The 18,192-nt window shown below is 38.9% G+C and overlaps 1 protein-coding gene across 3 annotated transcripts; it reads left to right on the top strand.

Moving 5' to 3' along the window:
* The first annotated feature begins 4,708 nt into the window (after positions 1 to 4,708).
* Positions 4,709 to 17,751, top strand: ptar1 (protein prenyltransferase alpha subunit repeat containing 1). 3 transcript variants are annotated; one of them, XM_067520311.1, is made up of 7 exons: positions 4,709 to 4,830; positions 6,983 to 7,123; positions 8,260 to 8,326; positions 9,011 to 9,115; positions 9,446 to 9,704; positions 10,009 to 10,367; positions 13,796 to 17,751. In XM_067520311.1, exons 3-7 carry the CDS (start codon positions 8,265 to 8,267, stop codon positions 14,178 to 14,180), a joined length of 1,170 nt encoding a protein of 389 aa, XP_067376412.1. In that variant the 5' UTR covers positions 4,709 to 4,830; positions 6,983 to 7,123; positions 8,260 to 8,264; the 3' UTR covers positions 14,181 to 17,751. The 3 variants fall into 3 exon arrangements, with proteins under 3 accessions (XP_067376412.1, XP_067376414.1, XP_067376411.1); XM_067520313.1 differs by having other exon boundaries at positions 4,720 to 4,830; positions 6,954 to 7,123; XM_067520310.1 differs by lacking the exon at positions 13,796 to 17,751 and adding an exon at positions 12,056 to 13,713 and having other exon boundaries at positions 4,724 to 4,830; positions 6,954 to 7,123.
* Positions 17,752 to 18,192: the final 441 nt, after the last annotated feature.

The raw sequence follows: 18,192 nt of genomic DNA, 5'->3' as shown, positions 1-18,192 counted from the left end.
TTTAAGGTAGAGTGGACTGAAAGAAACCACTCCTCAGTAAAAATGAAAAGCGTCAAGTCTGGAGGAAACCCGGCACCACTTACCACCTGTCGAATACCATCCCTAAAGTAAAGCATGGTGGTGACAGCATCATGCTGTGGGGATGTTTTTCAGCAGCAGGGAGTGGGAGACTAGTCAGGATCAAGGGAAAGATGATTACAGGAATGTACAGAGACATCCTTCATGAAAACCTGTTCCAGAGTGCTCTGGACCTCAGACCTCAGTTCATTTTCAACAGGTCAATGACCCTAAGCACACAGCCAAGATAACAAAAGAGTGGCTAAGGGACAACTCTGTGAATGGCCTTTAGTTCCTTAGCCAGAGCCCAGACTTGAACTCGATTAAACATCTCTGGAGAGATCTGAAAATGGCTGTGCACTGACGTTCCCCATCCAACCTAATGGAGCTTGAGAGGTACTGGAGGAAGAATGGGAAAAACTCCCCAAAAATAGGTGTGTCAAGCTTGTAGCATCGTACTCAAAAAGACTTGAGACTGTAATTAACGCTAAAGATGCTTCAACAACGTATTGAGCAAAGGCGTTAAATACTTTTTTACGTGTGAATTTTTTTAATATTTGATTTGTAATAAATTTGCGAAGATTTCAAACAAACTTCTTTCACGTTGTTATTATGGGCCTTTGAGGAAAATAATGAATTTGATCCATTTTGAAATAAGGCTGTAACATAAAAAAATGCAGAAAAAGTTAAGCACTGGGAATTCATTTCTGGATCCACTGTATTATCTTATCCCTAATCCTGCTCAGGGACACGAGGGGCTACAGCCTAGCCAAACTATACATTGCATTTACCGTAGTCATTTGGCAGATGCAATAATCCAAGTACATACAAAGTTGTGGAGTTCAACCTTTAATTAAAAAAAATATATTGGTAGTGAGGGTTTTGTATGAGGCTGTATGATGGTCAACCATCATATTTGAAAAACATTGCTTTATGCCTCTTGCTGCATGTTGTGGGCCCCACCAGATTCCATTGTAGACCTGGATGACATGTAGGAAAGTGCTGGTGAGTTGACCACTTTATGGGCAAATGTCAAAGCATTGAACTTGATGCAGGCAGCAAATGGAAGCCAGTGCAAAGGTATCAACAGTAGTCTGAGAGATGTGTTCGTTCAATGATGAGATGTGCTGCTGCACAATCATCTGGAGGGGTCTGATTGTGCATGCTGGTAGTTAGGACACTGCAGTGATCAATAGTGGCTCCACAATGAGTTGGGTTGCATATATAGAAAGGTAGAGTCTGATCTTTCTGATGTTGTAGAGGACAAATTGATATATCCTAGAAACAGAGGGAATGTGGTCAGTTGGTCATCAATGATGATCCCAGATTTCTGGCAGACTTAGTGGCAACAATTACCGAAGATCCTAAGCTGGTGCTGATGCTGTGTTGTATAGAATGTTTGGCCTGAAAGACCACTATTTTTTTCTTGAGCTGAAGAGGCCGTGTCAGTGAGATAAGCAGAACTTTCCACCAAAGGATCCACTGCTGAGACAGTAAGGACGGGAACAGCTGTGTTTCATCGGCATAGCAATGAAAGGAGAAAACATTTGATCAGATGATAAAAGGCAGAGATGTTGTAGAGAAGAGGGCGAGGAATAGAACTAAGGGTCCTCTGGTGGAGAGGTAACAAGAGCTATATACTTGATGCAGACACTCTATATATCTATCAGCACTGCATTGTATGACCTAAACATCCAGTAACAGTGTGGATTCTCTGACCTTTAGTGTAAAACCATCAGCAGCTTTAATAAAAATCCACTGCTCTGACATGATCTCGAGAACTGATAATGAGAAAGATTATCAAGCATTACCTTTGTGTTCATGTGTGCATATCTCATTGATGACATGGATTGGAAGTCTTTTTAAATGCCACGTTGGATCTCATAAATGTGCATAAGTGATGCCCAAAGGAATCTGGAACTATTTCATGCTCACATTTCCCTCGAAAAAAGTCAATACAGTCGGGAGGGTTTTCTGAATAAATGGCCACTACTTTTTGTATTAGTGTCTGTCTGGCTCCACCCCAGCTCAGGCTGATGTAAATGCTTTGACTGTGGGGCTCACAGCATTGGAATTATTATTATTGTTTATTTCTATGATTAACAATAACATGGTGTTCTGGATAATCTGTACTGTCAGCACTGTAATCTAGAATCCATGATAATGATAAGAGTGAAACAAGTGCCAAGATGAAATTGTTTAAAGTATGTTTGTGTTGTGTCCTAACTTGTCCACCATTTTACAGCTCAGCACCTTGGGAAACATGTTGCCATGGTCTGTGCATGTCCACATTAGGAAAAGGAAATTTTAACTTTTTTCATCAAGCAGCATTTCTAAATGCCTTGAGCACCACAAACAAAAAAGTCCATTCACATCATACTGATAAGGACACAGTGGTCATACTCTGATATCTCAAAACCTAGACAAATTAAAGCAGAACTATCTCCAAAACCGATCATAACTGGACAGAGCTGAGAAAGTGTGTTTTTTTTGTAATTGAATTTAAAAACTGTTTCCAAGAATTAATCAATAACCAGGGTTCAGAGAATCATTTTTAAGGATTACTCAGATGACACGGCTGTTTAGCAGAGCATCTCACAAAGTAGTTCGACTTTATGGGTGGTCTTTGAGTGATTTTATTGAATACAACTCCTTTTTTCCTTTTTCAGAGGTCGTATCTCTGTTGACTGAGCCCTGAAGATGTTTCCAGTGTGTTAGCAGCACAGACTATTGACACTTACACCACAGTTAACATGTGTGAAATGATTAACTATTAAAACTGAATGACACATGTTCCCATGTTACCAGGCTATAGATCAGTGGCTTTGTGAGCATGTTATGGAAAACAGGCTCTAACTACCCATTTGCTAGGCTGGACAGTGACTTTCACCAGACTCCTGCACAGGGTTACAGGAATTGAGAGGAGCTTCTTTGGTCTCCATGGTGCAGGCCAGAGAAGCTAAACATTCTCTCTAGCTCCTTTAACTTAAAATTGGTATTGATAAAATTGGTGGCATTGTCTTGGGGTACAACAATTATGGCAGTGGGCTAGATAGCTTTTTACTTTTTAAACACAGATTCACTTTTTTTTAAAGTGCATCTTAAAACAACTGTTAGCTGCCCATGAATGACACTGAAACAGGTCTTATGCTGTAATCAATCCTCCTGTTCATACTGGTCATCAGAAGATCATTTTCTAAAATTCCTTTGAATGTAAAGAAATAATCAACTGTTTATCTAAAGCTAATACAAGGCTTACGCATTTTGAGGTCATTAAAATAAAGACAATCTTTTTCAATGTTCAAATTGTTCACTTCACTTAAAGCATCTTTTAGGTTGAGCACTAAAAAGGTCTGTTTTAATAGGATTAATAGCTAATAAAATCAGTTTCAGTCTTCATATGAAGCAATAATTACTGTAGCAGATTAAATATTTAAAGGAAAAGTAGCTCAGAGTGTTTTTACCCAATGAACAGTAAATATATATAAATTACCTTACCACAATGCACCAAGCACCAAGTTGATGCAGCACACAGTATAAAAGAAGAGGGGAAAAGAATCAACAATTAAGGCTGATAATTCCAAATCATGTTACATTTGTCTTGGCTCATGTTAGAGGACCGGGTGAAGTATAGTTCAGGGCGTTGTCAGCATCAGTCCCAATGTAAATCATACCGGTGCACAGCGATGTATTACAGGACAAAAACCACTAGGTGGAAGTATAAGCAGGGAATGTACAGGCAACCCACAGGTCAACGTGGTGCAGTGTTAGTTACTGTGGTTACTCCCTAAAATTCAGCTTCTTAAACACACAAACACACAAGCACACGCACGCAGGCACACACACACACACACACACACACACACACACACACACACACACACACATATACTGCTTGCAACAATAGAAGAAAGCAGGTTAAATCAATAGCTTCGACAGTTTCTGGCCAGAAAACAGTTCCCATCTCTGCCAATGCAGTTCCCCCCCCACACCAGGAATAAACACACTTTTTCCACAGTTGCTCTCCCATGCTTATGCAACATTGTTTGAAAGTCAAGTTGCGCGCTTTGATGAATATCAGGAGGGGGAGTTAAAGAGAGGGTGTCAAGCTGTTCCATTTCACAAACACTAAGACTTTTCAAGATTTTTCTTTAGTTTAAACCACAGCAGGGAGTTGACTATCTCAGTCTTGTGTGCACTGATTTCTTACCTTATCTTCAGTGAGACGTTCAAGAAGGTGAGACATGCATCTGTAAACATTGAAAACCAAGATGATATTAGAAAAGCAATGCAAACTGCAGGAGCAACATTTCCGGCCAGTTTCTTAAATTGCAAAAAAAAACTAGAATTAATTTAAATTGATTTAAATAATTTTGAAGAATGTACAAATAAACATAATATACAACAGGCTGATCCCTTAAGGTTAACGCCTCCACCAACAAATAATAATAATAATGTAATGTGAAACATATACGGATTGAACAATTAATATAAATTATTATTACGATTATCCATTTTTATCTATGTTTATATTTAACTTTTTAAAAATAGAAAATAAAAATATTTCCAAAACTTTAAACTAAATGACCGCACAATCGCATATATAAGGTCAAACGTAGTTTGTTTGTTTTTTAATTTACCCGGAACTAGTCCTTTATCTGCGTGACGTCATTAGGTGCTCTAAAAAATGGCGGAGACGGAGGAAGAAGTGGACGTGTTGGTCCAAAGAGTTGTGAAAGACATCACCAACGCGTTCAAGAGAAACCCCAACATGTAAGTAAAGTTGACTACAAACAAGGCGGAACAAGCGGAGCGCTGACCGTCATGTTCCGTGGACATTACGCCTAATGACAGGGTGAACCAGCCAGTCCACCGCTTTTTTCGGCTGTGTGGGCTTCGGCTATCACCTGGAAAAAAAAAGAGCGGTTCAGAGAACGTTGACAGTTTAGCCGGCTACGCTTAGGTTAGGTCTTTATTCTGTTCACGTGAAATAACTGTAGGAGAGTTTTACTTAAAACAGTCTCAGAGTTTACTGCATTTTTCTTGATAACTACACTACAGAGCGAACGTTGTGTTATTTCGTGGTAGCTAACGTTACCAGCCGTAGGACTGCTGTCAAAGCTGTGCTGCATCCTGCAGGGATCACTGTCATTGACTCGTTAACTGTCAGATTAACTGATCAATGTTATTAAGTTGCTCTGTTACGTCTTTATTTGAATTAGCATTGCAAGTAGCGCTAGTACACCGGCGACAGAGTTAGCAAATGTTAGCACAATGCTAACGTTACTAAATAGCGTTAAAGTTATGTGTTTTATAACGAAATCAACCAATTCAGCAGAACTTTTAAGCTGTGAGGAGTGAGCTATATAGGCAGGGGCCTAAAGACCTGTGTATTTATAAAACCCTAAAGCCTTCTATACACTGTAATCAGCTCGATCTCAATGAAAGTTAAACCGTGACAGAAACCTGGTGAAATCTTTGGCTGTCAATCAAAGAAAACGCTGGAGACCTCATAGGACTTTACAGAATAAGGACCGCAAACACAGCCTGTATTAACATTTCGACACTGATGTGAAATTTTCAACCAAAGTCTCATAAGAAAACAAGCTTGGGACCCAGGCCTTGAAAAACAATAAATTGTATAAAAGGTAAATTCCTATTGTCTGCAATCATATAAAAGTGGATACCAATTTCATTTGAGTTCATAGTACTGACTCATCATAATGTTCAATAGTTCTGCAGAGGAAACTGGAGATGAGGAACCAATCTTGTATTTGATCTCATCAGTTTTATAGTAAAGTCTCAAAGATCATAAACATTAGAAGGTGGGCAGTTAATTGATCATTGTTTTTGAGTACTTTCCTTTACAGTGTTATCTGACAGCAGACAAAGCTCCATATAAGTGCAAGACAACATTTTTCTCAAATTACTTTTGTTAGATGTTTTGTGGTAAACTTTTATACCAGCAGTGGTAAGATGGTTGGTTCTTTACATAATTGTGAAACTTGTGAATGGTATGATGGGGGAGAGATTAGTCTGTGCTGTGAACATTTGCCTTGCATGACAAACTAAGCTAGTGTAACATAAAGCTGCTGTATCTATATCTATCTATATCTATCTATCTATCTATCTATCTATCTATATATATATATTATCACCTACAAGCTGCCAAGTGCTACCAGTTAATACTACGTTAATAAGTTTGTTTTTTTGTCTTTGGTGGATTTTACCAATAATCCTACGTTTAATAACTGGTAACAAAAGACATATCTTACGTTTGGCTAATTGTAAGTGTTTAGTGGTGATTAAAATATATTCAGACTTTAAATAATGGACTCACCTCATAAAGTGTCAGGTTATGGTATGACTTGGTTTATGGTTAAAAATTTCTCAGTCCTTTTATCTATAGTTGGCACTATTTCTAATAAACAGTAAACTGGGTACAGTGCAATGATCAAAACATTTTACTGCATTTTGTAGCAGATGCTCAAATAATCTTTGCTTGCATTTTGTGCCTTTTTTTGTTTTTTAATTTTACTTTATTTGGCTAAAATTCTCCAGCCCTCCCTCTCTTGATGTGCCTTAAAATGAACATTATGCAGTCTAATGTTATTTGTGACTATGAATTTATTGGGACTACCTCAATGGCTGTTGTTGGTAGTGTTAAATGTCCAAGTCTTAAACATTTCAAGATGAAGAAGTTGCGTTTTGAATGATTAATGCGAAGCTACAGCCTGAAATTCAGAGCTAGCTGGAATGACTAGAAGAGAATCACTCCTGGCTTCTTAGCAAAAGATCTTTCTTAAACTATTAAGAAATCCTCATAAAAGTGACTTGATGTGAAACCACAAAAGATGTCGGAACAATTATTCTCATCTTACTGTCTTGTCCTTCAGTGATGAGTGTGGTGTGATCCCATGTCCAGAGGCTCGGTACAATCGCAGTCCCATTGTGCTGGTGGAGAACAAGCTCGGTGTTGAGAGCTGGTGTGTCAAGTTCCTGCTGCCATATGTCCACAACAAGCTGCTGCTCTACCGCCAGCGCAAACACTGGCTGGACAGAGAAGGTAACAGAATGTACTTATCATCTACCTTTAATAAAAGGATTCCTGGGCCTTAGATTTAGATAAGTTAATGAGATGTTTAATTCTAAGAGTGCATTTATTGTGACATGTATTTCTTTGTCCTGAAGTATAGTCAGTTAAATTTAAAAAACATTTTTCTTGGCATTATATGTGAATTTACCCATAATGACAATGTGGAAAACTATTACTAGATTAATTCTTTTTTCCTGAGGTGACAATAGAGCTTGACTGGAGCCCTGCTGAGGCAAGTTGAACATAGGGTCACAGTGGCTTTGAAAGGCACATACCTGTGACTTATAAGATCACATATGCAGAGAGACTGCAGACAGTTGAAGTAGTAGTGTGGAGTTGCCGCATGATAGAAGTGGTGATGACACACATTAATGCCTCCTCATTTACAAAAACACTAAAGGTCTGACTTAAACTGAGACCCACACCAAGTACCCTGTGTGTTGGTCTAAAAAGGCTGCTTTCCACCACATAGATTTTACCCTGCTAGTCTTCAGGTGTTTGCCCAGCTTACAGTACAAACTGTGGACTGTTTCCACCACTCATCACAGATTTTTAGTCTCTTACTGTCTGGGAGTCTCACACACCTGACAACTGACTAACCCAGCTCCTGCTGGAGTAGTAAATTATCATGTGTTTGCACCAAAAGAAATTGTTACAGCAACCAGGAACTTAGACTTTTTGACTACACAGTTAACAATTCTCTCTGCCAATGTTTAGCACGGACCAGGCCAGACTGGCACTAACCAGGACCAACAAGATCTGACCAGTCATTGCAACTAAATCATATGCATAATTGGCTGTGCAGTTGATAAGTGTATACCCGACTGTTGGACGGCTGGTTCCCTCCCCGACCAAGGTCCTCATTGTTCTGTTACTCAGGTTGGAGGACAGCTAAGTTCTGGTGGTTCCAGACGTCTCCCATTTGGCAATTACTGAGGCCACTGTGGTCCTGGATACACTAAAAGTTGTTTTGTACAGTTGTCTTGATTTGTGCATCCCCACAAAATGTTTATGTGGACGTCTACAGAAACTGGACTTAATGTCACACCCATTAATGAAGAAAACAGTTCATGTTACCAACAGCTCATGTTTTTTGTTTCACACAGCTTTAATGGATATCACCTGCACTCTGCTGCTGCTTAACCCGGATTTCACCACTGCATGGAACGTCAGGTATGGATACACAGTGGCCAGCTACAATAAAACACAACATAAGTGTTGGTTCTTATTAAATGGTCTGTTTACGTTGCTTTTATTTACCTCATTGTACCAAAGTATTTTACATTGTTTCTCATTTGCCAATTCACATTCATAATCTAACACACACACACCCTGATGGGAGAGCTGCATTGTCGCTGGCCTGCACTCACAGGGGTTAAGTGTCTTACTCAAGGACAGTTGGACAGTTTGACATGTGACAGCAAGAGCTAGAAATTGAACCAACAACCATGGGATTGTTGGACAGTCGCTCTACCTTCTGAGCCACAGTTGTCCTAATTATTATTAATCATTTCTTTTCTTACACAAATTCTGACCGTCATCATTATTTGTCATCCTGTTGTGATCATTTATTCATTGCACCGCATACCACAGCTGTTTCTTTTTGACCCCACTTTATCTTTGATTTTCTTTGTACTTATGCCTTTACCTATTTGCTTTTGTGTGGCTCTTCTGGGTGTGGATCTTTTAAGGCTATTTCCTTCTTGAGTAATAAAGTTTAAATCTTGAATCTTGTCTACACCAAAACGGTTTCATCTCAACAAACTACAGTGGCTAACGCATGCTAAACTCGCCTCGTTGAAAAGGCCATGTCTGCTTTGCAGGTGTGTTGTAATGCGTGTCTCATTGTTGTTGCAGGAAGGAGCTGCTGCAGTCTGGAGTTCTTCATCCAGAGAAGGACCTCTACCTGGGGAAGCTGGCCCTCTCCAAGTTCCCCAAGAGCCCTGAGACTTGGATACATCGGTAAGACTTGACTGCAGAAAACCTTGTTGTTTATTCATTTATTTATTGAGAAGTGTTTTGCCCTTATATGGGCAGTCAGTGCAGAGGGGAGTTGTAAAATGGAAGCATTGCATATAGGGGTACTAGGTATAGTACAGAAAATTCATTAGTCCCAACTTTCCCTTGTACAAGGGGTCAATGAGAACAACCCATTAAATCCCATGTATTCAACAGCAGATGGAGGTAGCAGGATGCTGGATAAAAGGTTGATATAAATTGTCTTGTAAAAATTGGCTTAGGAGTAACTGGGCTTATAGGATCTGTAAGCCATCAGATTGTGTGTCCCTGCAGACGATGGGTGCTGCAGCAGATCTTGGGTCAGCTCTCTACTGTAGGCCACAGTACGAAGCAGCAGCAGCAGCAGCAGCATTATGGTGAAACAGAGCAGGCTGGGGCAGAAAGGAGCCAGCAGCTCAGTGACCAGCTGGCCAGGACACTACACCAAGAAATGAAGGTGTGCTCTGATGCTGCCTGCCGCTACCCCAGCAACTACAATGCCTGGTCCCACCGCATCTGGGTGCTGCAGCACATGGCCAAAGGCAACATCAAGGTAGGAGGAAAGCCCTCCCAAACATACACACAGCCCCAGTGATTTGGAATCAAAGTATTTAAACGCATTCGGTTTAGCACCAGTGCATTTGGCACACAAATCTAAACCTAATAGTCTATTTCAGCTTTTTGTTTTCATGTTGTAATGTCTATTGCTTGTATAATGTTATGACCATGTAGAAGTGTCAAACTGGAGTTTAAGAAGTTGTATAGTCCTGTTGCAGACATATAATTTGTAAACATACTGTAATTTGCACTACAGTTAATTGAAGCATTCTTGTTTTCTTCCCCATGTTTCCTGAAAGGTTTTTCATGATGAACTGTCCTCCATGCGCCTATGGGTGTCAATGCATGTGTCAGACCACAGTGGCTTCCACTACCGCCAGTTTCTACTTAAGGAGCTGAGCACTGAACTCTCCCAGACTTCAGCTTGTATCCCCACCATCATGACTTCACCCCAGCACCAGTCCAGCACAGTGCCCAGCAGCTGTTCCCACAATCACAGTCACACCCAAGCTAACGGGGAGCTACCCGGAGCAGAGGCAGCAGAGGACGAGAGGCAGCTCGGCTTCCATACTGTCTTTCAGCTCTTCCATGAAGAGATGGAGCTCTGCTCAGACCTGATCCAGTCCTTCCCTGGACACGAGACACTCTGGAGTCACAGGTGAGGAAAAAGGAATGAAAGCATTTGCAGTGACCTTTTATGAGATTGTAAAAATGACAACTAGGAGAAACTGAAGCATGTACACCACAGCATTTCAACTTAAGTCATGTGGGCTACAGGTCCAAAAAAAGTTATAAGGTCCTAAAAACACTTTTATTAGTCAAAGACTTTAAGAAATATTACATAGTCTTAAACTAAGTGGTCTTAATCCTTTTTAGCCACATGGCTGCATGTATTTTATTGGTATGACAGGCTGAAGAGTTAGTTCTGCTATGCACTGCATGGTAAATTAAGGTGTTGCTAGTCAACCTATTAGGTAGTCAATTTATAGAAATAGGAGTCTGTGAGATTAAAGACAAACGTTTTTAAATGCGTATTGATAATTCATTGTGGTTTAACACAGTGTCTGTAAATGCTTGCAAAGCAAACTGCTCCTCCTCAAGGTGTTTCTGACTGGTGTTTCGAACAGTGGGAATCAGGGTGGTGCACTCACACATGCAAGTGTTATTTTACCAGTGTTCGTTTTGAATCTGACATCAGTGGCTTTACTTGTAGAGTTTTCCCCCCTTTTTTTTTTTTTTTTTTTTTTAAATTTAATTTGCAGTGGCATTAAAAAAAAAATCTTAGTCTGTTTAAATCTGCTAAAAGCAGTAGTGAGATATAAAAAAGTTTGTTTTCTCATGCACTGTCTGAATGCAATTTTTAGGTAGTTGATTATTTCAGCATTCAAATTTCAGCTCAAAACGTCATACAAACATACCTGTTGTGGTGAAATTAGCAGTCTGTAAACAGTGCAGGGACAGGTAAGATGGAGCACCGAGTGAATTAGAGAAACGACTGCTTAATTAAAAAATAATGAAACGACAAATGAAAAATACTGTAAGAAAGATAGTTCTGGGTCCTTAAGTGAGTCTAAAGTCATTTACCAGAGTTTCTTAAGACCTAGAGAAACAAAAACCAGCAGCTACAGAAGAAAGTAAAGAATGTGAACAGAGACTTACTATCGATGTATAAGAGTAAAATGGGCTATTTAATAACTGTCATACAAACATACAAACTCTTTTTACAAGTTTGCATAAACAGTAGTAAATCTATCAGTTAGTTCTAGTTCTGATCAGCTGATAAACAAATCAAATCTAGCAGTTATTTTGTTCATGTTCATGAACATATTTTATTACGGAATTATTTGGTGCCAGCTGTGTCAGCCTAGTAATGGCACAGGAGAGCAGCAGGTGAAGGACAGAGATCTGATGATGTTCCCCAAAGCAGCAGAGAGCAGCTTATGAGTTGGAGAAAGTAAATTGAGCGAATATGGCTCCATGTTCAGACTGGCCTTCTGATACCTCACCATAGCCGCCACATGATACAAATCATATCATAAAGAGTGGTATCATATTGGCCAAATGTGTAGGATTATATAAAACAATTATGATGAGGAAAAGATTAACTGAATTGGCTAAATTATATAGTCAGTTACATTTTATTCCCAACATTTCACACTCACAATTGCGTAGAACACGGCTGTAGGGGAGAAAAATCCTAGAGGGGGAAACTGCTTACTGTTTATTTTGTACTCAAAAGCAGTATTTTGGTGTTTATTTTCATTTCAGGATGTTTGGTCCTCAATTTCATTTGAAGTTATACTAAGCATCTTAAAAGTTTCAACATTCATTTGTTTTCACTTGTAGACACCCTGTGGATGATGAATATACACTACGCTCACCTGCTGTTATGTCGAGTTCCTTTTATGCAGGCACAGAACATACGTGCTACTGGGTTTTTGCCTCTGGAGTTTTCTTCAAGTGCCACTTTTTGGCAGGTATATAGGCATTGTGAGCCGATGCAACAGTCAGCCTTCATCACTGCTTGTTGTTTGATTTTGGCTTGGTGCGTCACTGCCCTTAGTCCTGGGTCAATTAACAGATTAGGAGTATTCATACAAAGCACGTGGTTCTAAACATATAAAAAAACAATTTACCACTACCATTGTTGATGGCAATAATTCTGTTCGGTCACTGCATTTTGTTGGTATTGGTTTCCAAAAACATCGCTTTCTCAGCTAAGTGAAAAGCTCTGCAGTGTAAGAAGATTATTGCAAACTGTTATTTATTTATTTTCCCCACCCGATATTTTAATTACATATTTAAATATAATTATATTAAAACAGGATGAACAGTCATACTGTAGAATTTGTCAAGAATAAATGGTTTGTTGCTTAATTATAAGCAAACAGCGTATAAAGTAGAACACGTGTCTTAGTAAAAATAATTATATTATTATTTATTTATTTTTTATTCTTTTGATATCTCTAGTTTATTTAGCTGAGAGTATGAGCAATTTCAATGAAGTAATATTTTGTGCATTGCTGTGTTGCAGCTTCCACTACAGCTTTCAGTGTTCAAAAGTGCAACAAAGAGCACCATGAATATTTAACTAATATATTCTACAATAAAAAAAAAAAACATTTTAATAAAGGTGCTTTGGGCAAATGCTTATTGACAAACATAAGAAATAACAGAATAATGACACTATCTGTTTAGACCTAAAGGTCAAATGCTTAGATAAGTCTCCTAATTATAAATGCTTAAGTGGTGTTTTCAGACATTGTTTACTTGTCACATTAAATTGTCTCACATCATAATCTGCCCTTTGTGCTTGGAATGTGTGACAGAAACTGACAGCAGTTTCATATCAAGCTAAAAGTTTACATTTTGGTGGAAAATGCTGATTTTTTCTGTTAAGTTTAAAATGACCCTGAGCTATCGGAAGTGTTAATTTGTTGCTGAAAATGCTGTGCTTGTTGGCCGGTAGAAGGGTTAAGAGACGTGAGACATTGAATCATGTGTCCTCTTGCTCCTCCTCTTCCTTTTTCTCAATAATCATGTTAAATGGAGTGTTGTAACTTTTATGTTACCATCTAAAAGTTTCTAAAACTTTATCTCCTCCAGGAAAGTACTAATAAGAATACAAGTGCTCTGATGGCCTCAGCCTTTAAAAGTCAGTGAGTTTAAATGCACTTAATGAACCAGGAACCAATTATGGGAAAACAAACAAGAAAGCTGTTTCTTTCTTTTCATTCATTCATTCATTTATTTATTTATGGCCATGCAGGATTCTAATCAGCTTTCTACAAAAGCATATGTGCATAACAAAAGACAAAAGTAAAAAATTTTTTTTTTAAATCAAAGCGGAGTTTGCATTTTGTAACAGCTCTGTCTCTCTTACTGCAGCAGAGCAAGAAAACTGTTCACTATACAGTTAAAATCTGAGAAAGTCAGATTTAGATTTGCAAATCATTGCATTCGGTTTTTATTTACATTTTACAGAGTCACAACTTTTTTTTCAATTGGGGTTGAAAAAAAGTTCCATATATTGTATTTGTGCAGTACATTTCAATAATGAGATAATGGTTGTATGGTTGCTTTTAGGCGACATGTCTTCTACTTGTGGCACAATTTGCGGAAGGAACATCAGCAGCACTGCAGCATCAATGGAGGCATCATGTCTGGTCACCCTAAGGACAGCGACCTGTGCCTGCCAGACGGCGATGCTCAAAGTTGTGCAGTTCGGGGGGAGAGTGTGAACGGACAGAGACAGGCTAGTGAACCTATGGAGGTAGATGGGGCATCCCTGCCAGAACCATGCGACAGCAAGCGGCTGAAGAGAGGTGTCCTGCTGCCTGGGCCTCCCGCTCTGCCCTCTGAGCACAGCTTCGTAAGCGGTGTCCTGGACAGGTGCTCAAACCCTGAGCAGAGACGCTTTGCCCTGGCATACAAGAAGTGGTTAGACACTGTCATTGGTCAGCAGCCTTGAGAGAACAGCCCCATCCTTTCTCTACGTTGAAGTTGCCTTTAGAAAAAGATTTAGGAACAGCTTATCCAGTTGTAGTGCTGTATTTAACAAAAAGTACTTTAAATGCAGTGATGACTTTAGAAAGCAGTCCTGGCTACTGTCCTGTCCTCCTGTGAGTAGAGGGGATGGGGATGGGGTGTTCTTCCTCAAGCATCTGGATTCTCTTGAGCTTCATCTGAGCCAGTACCCCTTCAGAATGGAAATCTGCACACACACACACACACACACACACAGCCTGTTGGCTCGCTGTGTGTCTCCCAGTAGATTCTGCTCTTATTTCAGGTGTCTCAATGCCTCAGGTCAAATTTCCACTGCTGTTTTTGTTTTTATGTTTGTTATTTTTTTTGTCTTTAACTGACAGCTTGGCATTCATCTGCATGTTACAGCAAAAAACGCTCAACGAAGCTGCCACAAGAAGAGGAACACTGTCTTTTGCAGAAGTGAGAGTGGGGCAGAATTAACGCAGTTCATATCCTATGGAAGGCTAAAATGGTTTGGTGTCCTGGTTTAATAAGTTGTTAAAGCTCAATTTTTCAAGTACTTACATTTCAAAAGTGTTTCACCAAAGTGACACCAAAGCGACTTATGGATCCATATGTATAAAGCCAAAATGTTATGAAAAATTGACATTTTAGTATTATAAATATACTATATGGGATATGGTACTATATGGATTTCTGTCAAATTGCTATAAAAGCCACAATTTGAATATTATTAATCCATTCATTAATACCTATTTTGAATTGATTCTTTCGAAGTTTTAAACTTATAGAATCGAAAGATGATTGTGTTAAAATGTACTCAGCCCTCACTTGTTGCAAAGGCAGATTTGAAGCACAGCCAAACACTCGTTTCTATTTGAGCTTCCTCAGGTTTCCATTCTGAAGGTGGTAACATTTGTTTAACTGTTTCATATTCTCTTGGTCTTTGTGTTAACATTTTTTAATGTTGCTGCTCCTGGTTGATTCTTCTCTCTCCGTTTAACTGCTGAATATAGTCAGTAAGTCCTAACTATGTAGCTAAGTTACCGTAGCTTACAACAGAAATCCTTAAAGCTAGTGGCCAACTGGAACAAGGTTTTTAGCTATGTGACACGTTAGGCAGAGCTAACTTGTAAGTCTCATCTTCTGCCTGTTGAATCACTGAAAGCATAAGCAGAGAAATGTTAGCTTTAGCAGTTCGGCTGAACTGATGTGCTAGGGGCTAAGCTTCCCTGACGGTCATTGTAGCTACATACTGCCGTTACTACAACTTTCTGTTACAGGTGTGTAGTGTGCAACAGGTGGAAACTGAAAAGCACTTTGTACTATTTGATAATATTAATAGTCAATCATTGCTAAATGACAATATTATACAGATTTTTAAGATAATACGTGTTAAAGCCCTGACTCGCTTCTGTTCCATTAGCATCTGCAACTTGGTGTAATGTCCTGTATGTCCACAGTTTCGTTCTTTGTCGTTTGTGAGAAAACAAAAACACAAAACCGCTGGATTGATTTTCATATACGAAGGGTAGAGACACACTAAGCCGGCATCAAAGAACTGTGTTACGACTTCATATAGGACAGTGCTCATCAATGCCTGTCCTCAAGCCCTTTTCCTGCAGGTTTCCATCGGTGTCTTCCCAACCCCACTGCTCATTACCTGGATAAATCAGATTTGGCTAATCCTAAACTGCAAGCAGGAGGTTGAGCAAGGATGGTGGGAAAACAAGCAGGGGCTGCAGTGACTGACTCATCTGGACAATTAGTAACACCTGAACACACCACAAAGACTAAAGCCAACGGCAGTTGCAAATACAAACTATGAACAAAGTAACAGCAGTTTACTTACTATTGATATACTATCGTCGCTCACCATGGACAGTTTCAGGTTCATTAATTCAGATGACATGTTGTGATTACATTATATTCCGTGTGTTCAGATGAGATGATGAAAAGTGAGATGAGCCCGTTTTGTCGTTTGCTTTCAGTAGTTCCGATTCTCTTCTCATGGGCTGTTTTGCTAAACTGAACTAAAATGGTCTCTGACTCATTCCACGTGCTAAATCAAATTTTTAAAAATGCTTTCAGCAGTGATCCAGTTAGTGCCATCACTGCAGGACATGTCACAACGAAGGCGACGCACCCTCACCTATGACCTGACCTTGGCTCACCATCGGCTTGGTGTGTTGAAGCCCTAAGACAAATCGCCAAGCCCTACAGCACAAGCTATTAGAAGTTTAAAATCTTCAGAGTTTAGGAAAGTTAACCAATGATTTAGTGTTAACTAAAGTGAAGTTAACATTCTAGCTTCAATCTCTGTTTAAAACCGCTACAGTGTTTTCTCCTCTCTGTCCTACTGTTATTCTGAACATGTCTAAGCTTGCTATGACCCATCTCAGTCTTGGACTTGACTCTTCTTTTGAGCTGTGATATTTTGCCCGCAAATACATACGAGTACTTTAAATGCCGCTATAACACTAAAATGTTAATGGATTAACAACAATGCTAGATTGCTTTTCAGAATTGAAGTTTTTTTTTCTTTTATCAAAACAAACCAAGTAAGTTACACATCATTCACTTTAAAAAAAAAAAAAGGCTGCGTTCCAAAGCTGGAGTTTCAGTTATTTGTGGCATTAGAAATCTCAGTTGGATTTTGAATGTTGGATTCACCTCGGATCTATATAGCTCCAGGCTAGTTATCAGTAGGTTTAGCTGCTTTGTCACTACCTTGGGAGAAATAAAGGTAACCACGAAAAGACATTTGTAGCACTTGTATAATTTTGGAGAAAGTGAGGGTCCGCAGAGTCTCAACTATACTGAGAATTCTTAAATTTGTATCTCTCAAATTACTTGTAATACAGTTAAAACGGTTAGAAAACAGTGGGCTGTACTTCCAACAGGATCCATCATTTTGTTCTGATTATGGGATGTTACTAATTTTGCTTGGTCAGTCACATCAGCACACAACTAAACAAATGCATTAATTTACACAGATGTCGTTTTATCATTGTGGCCATGCTCACATTCACTATATATACACACACTATGTGTTTACATGCATTTTGATCCCATCTAAATGTGGTAGGATGTTGGTTACCCAGTTTGCCCCTGATGCAGTTCGGTGCCATCACTTCTGTGTATAGAGATTTGATTGGTTTTCCTAGAGTCGTAGCTTTGAGGAGAAAAGTCAATGTTGCATTTGGCTTTGTTGGCCACAGTGTGCACAACTGGCCAGTCAAATCGGCCTAGCCCCCATCACGTGGTCTTCATGTGCTTCCATGTAACCCTTGTACTCGGCTTTTCTACAGAAACTACAATGTACGTGTCCTGACATAAAATGCTTTATCACCTCAGATCACTGTGTACATGAACATAGATAATCTTGAAAGTAATTTTTCGAGCCATGTATTCTTTCATTTTGTTTGTCAAATGGGTGCATATCAGAATGGTATGGTTGAGGTGTATTAGCATACTTGCACACCTAGAACACAAACTTTTCATACAAGACTATCTATGCAGAAATGTGTTTTTAAAGGTTCAACAAGCTTTTAAAAGAGTAATGTAGCTTCTGTTATTTCTAATTTATTCTTTGCTCGAGTTCAGTAGGGGGTATGTCCTTAATGAGTAATCCTAGCATGTCATTAATTTTCTATTTATTTATAGAGTTAAAGTATTTTATCTTCAGTGTTTTGTCATCTGCTTACCTTGACAATAAAGCTCATCTGGGATATTAAAAAAAAAAGAAGCTTGTTTTCCGTTTTGTGTGTATGTGACTGCTTATAAGATTTAACAATGTTAAAAATGTGAATGTGGTAAAATATACACTTTATCGGACTTTGATGATTTTAAGGACTTTATAGAAGGATTTGAAGACTATAATATGTTTTTCAACCCTTACACAGAAATTTAGTTAATAGTTTTTGGCTGAATTGTTAAGTACATTTATTCAAGCACTTGTTTGAGGTAGTTATACTAATGGTGTTATAACC

The sequence above is a fragment of the Channa argus genome, chromosome 11 (assembly GCF_033026475.1).
Source record: "Channa argus isolate prfri chromosome 11, Channa argus male v1.0, whole genome shotgun sequence".
NCBI classification, from domain to species: domain Eukaryota; kingdom Metazoa; phylum Chordata; class Actinopteri; order Anabantiformes; family Channidae; genus Channa; species Channa argus.
This window is presented reverse-complemented; position numbering and strand designations above follow the sequence as displayed.

Coding starts and splice junctions, on each gene's coding strand:
- ptar1 (XM_067520313.1), top strand. CDS start 4,745: ATGGCGGAGACGGAGGAAGAAGTGGACGTGTTGGTCCAAAGAGTTGTG. Junction 7,124..8,259: donor ACACTGGCTGGACAGAGAAG/GTAACAGAATGT, acceptor TGTTTCACACAG/CTTTAATGGATATCACCTGC. Junction 9,705..10,008: donor TGGCCAAAGGCAACATCAAG/GTAGGAGGAAAG, acceptor GTTTCCTGAAAG/GTTTTTCATGATGAACTGTC.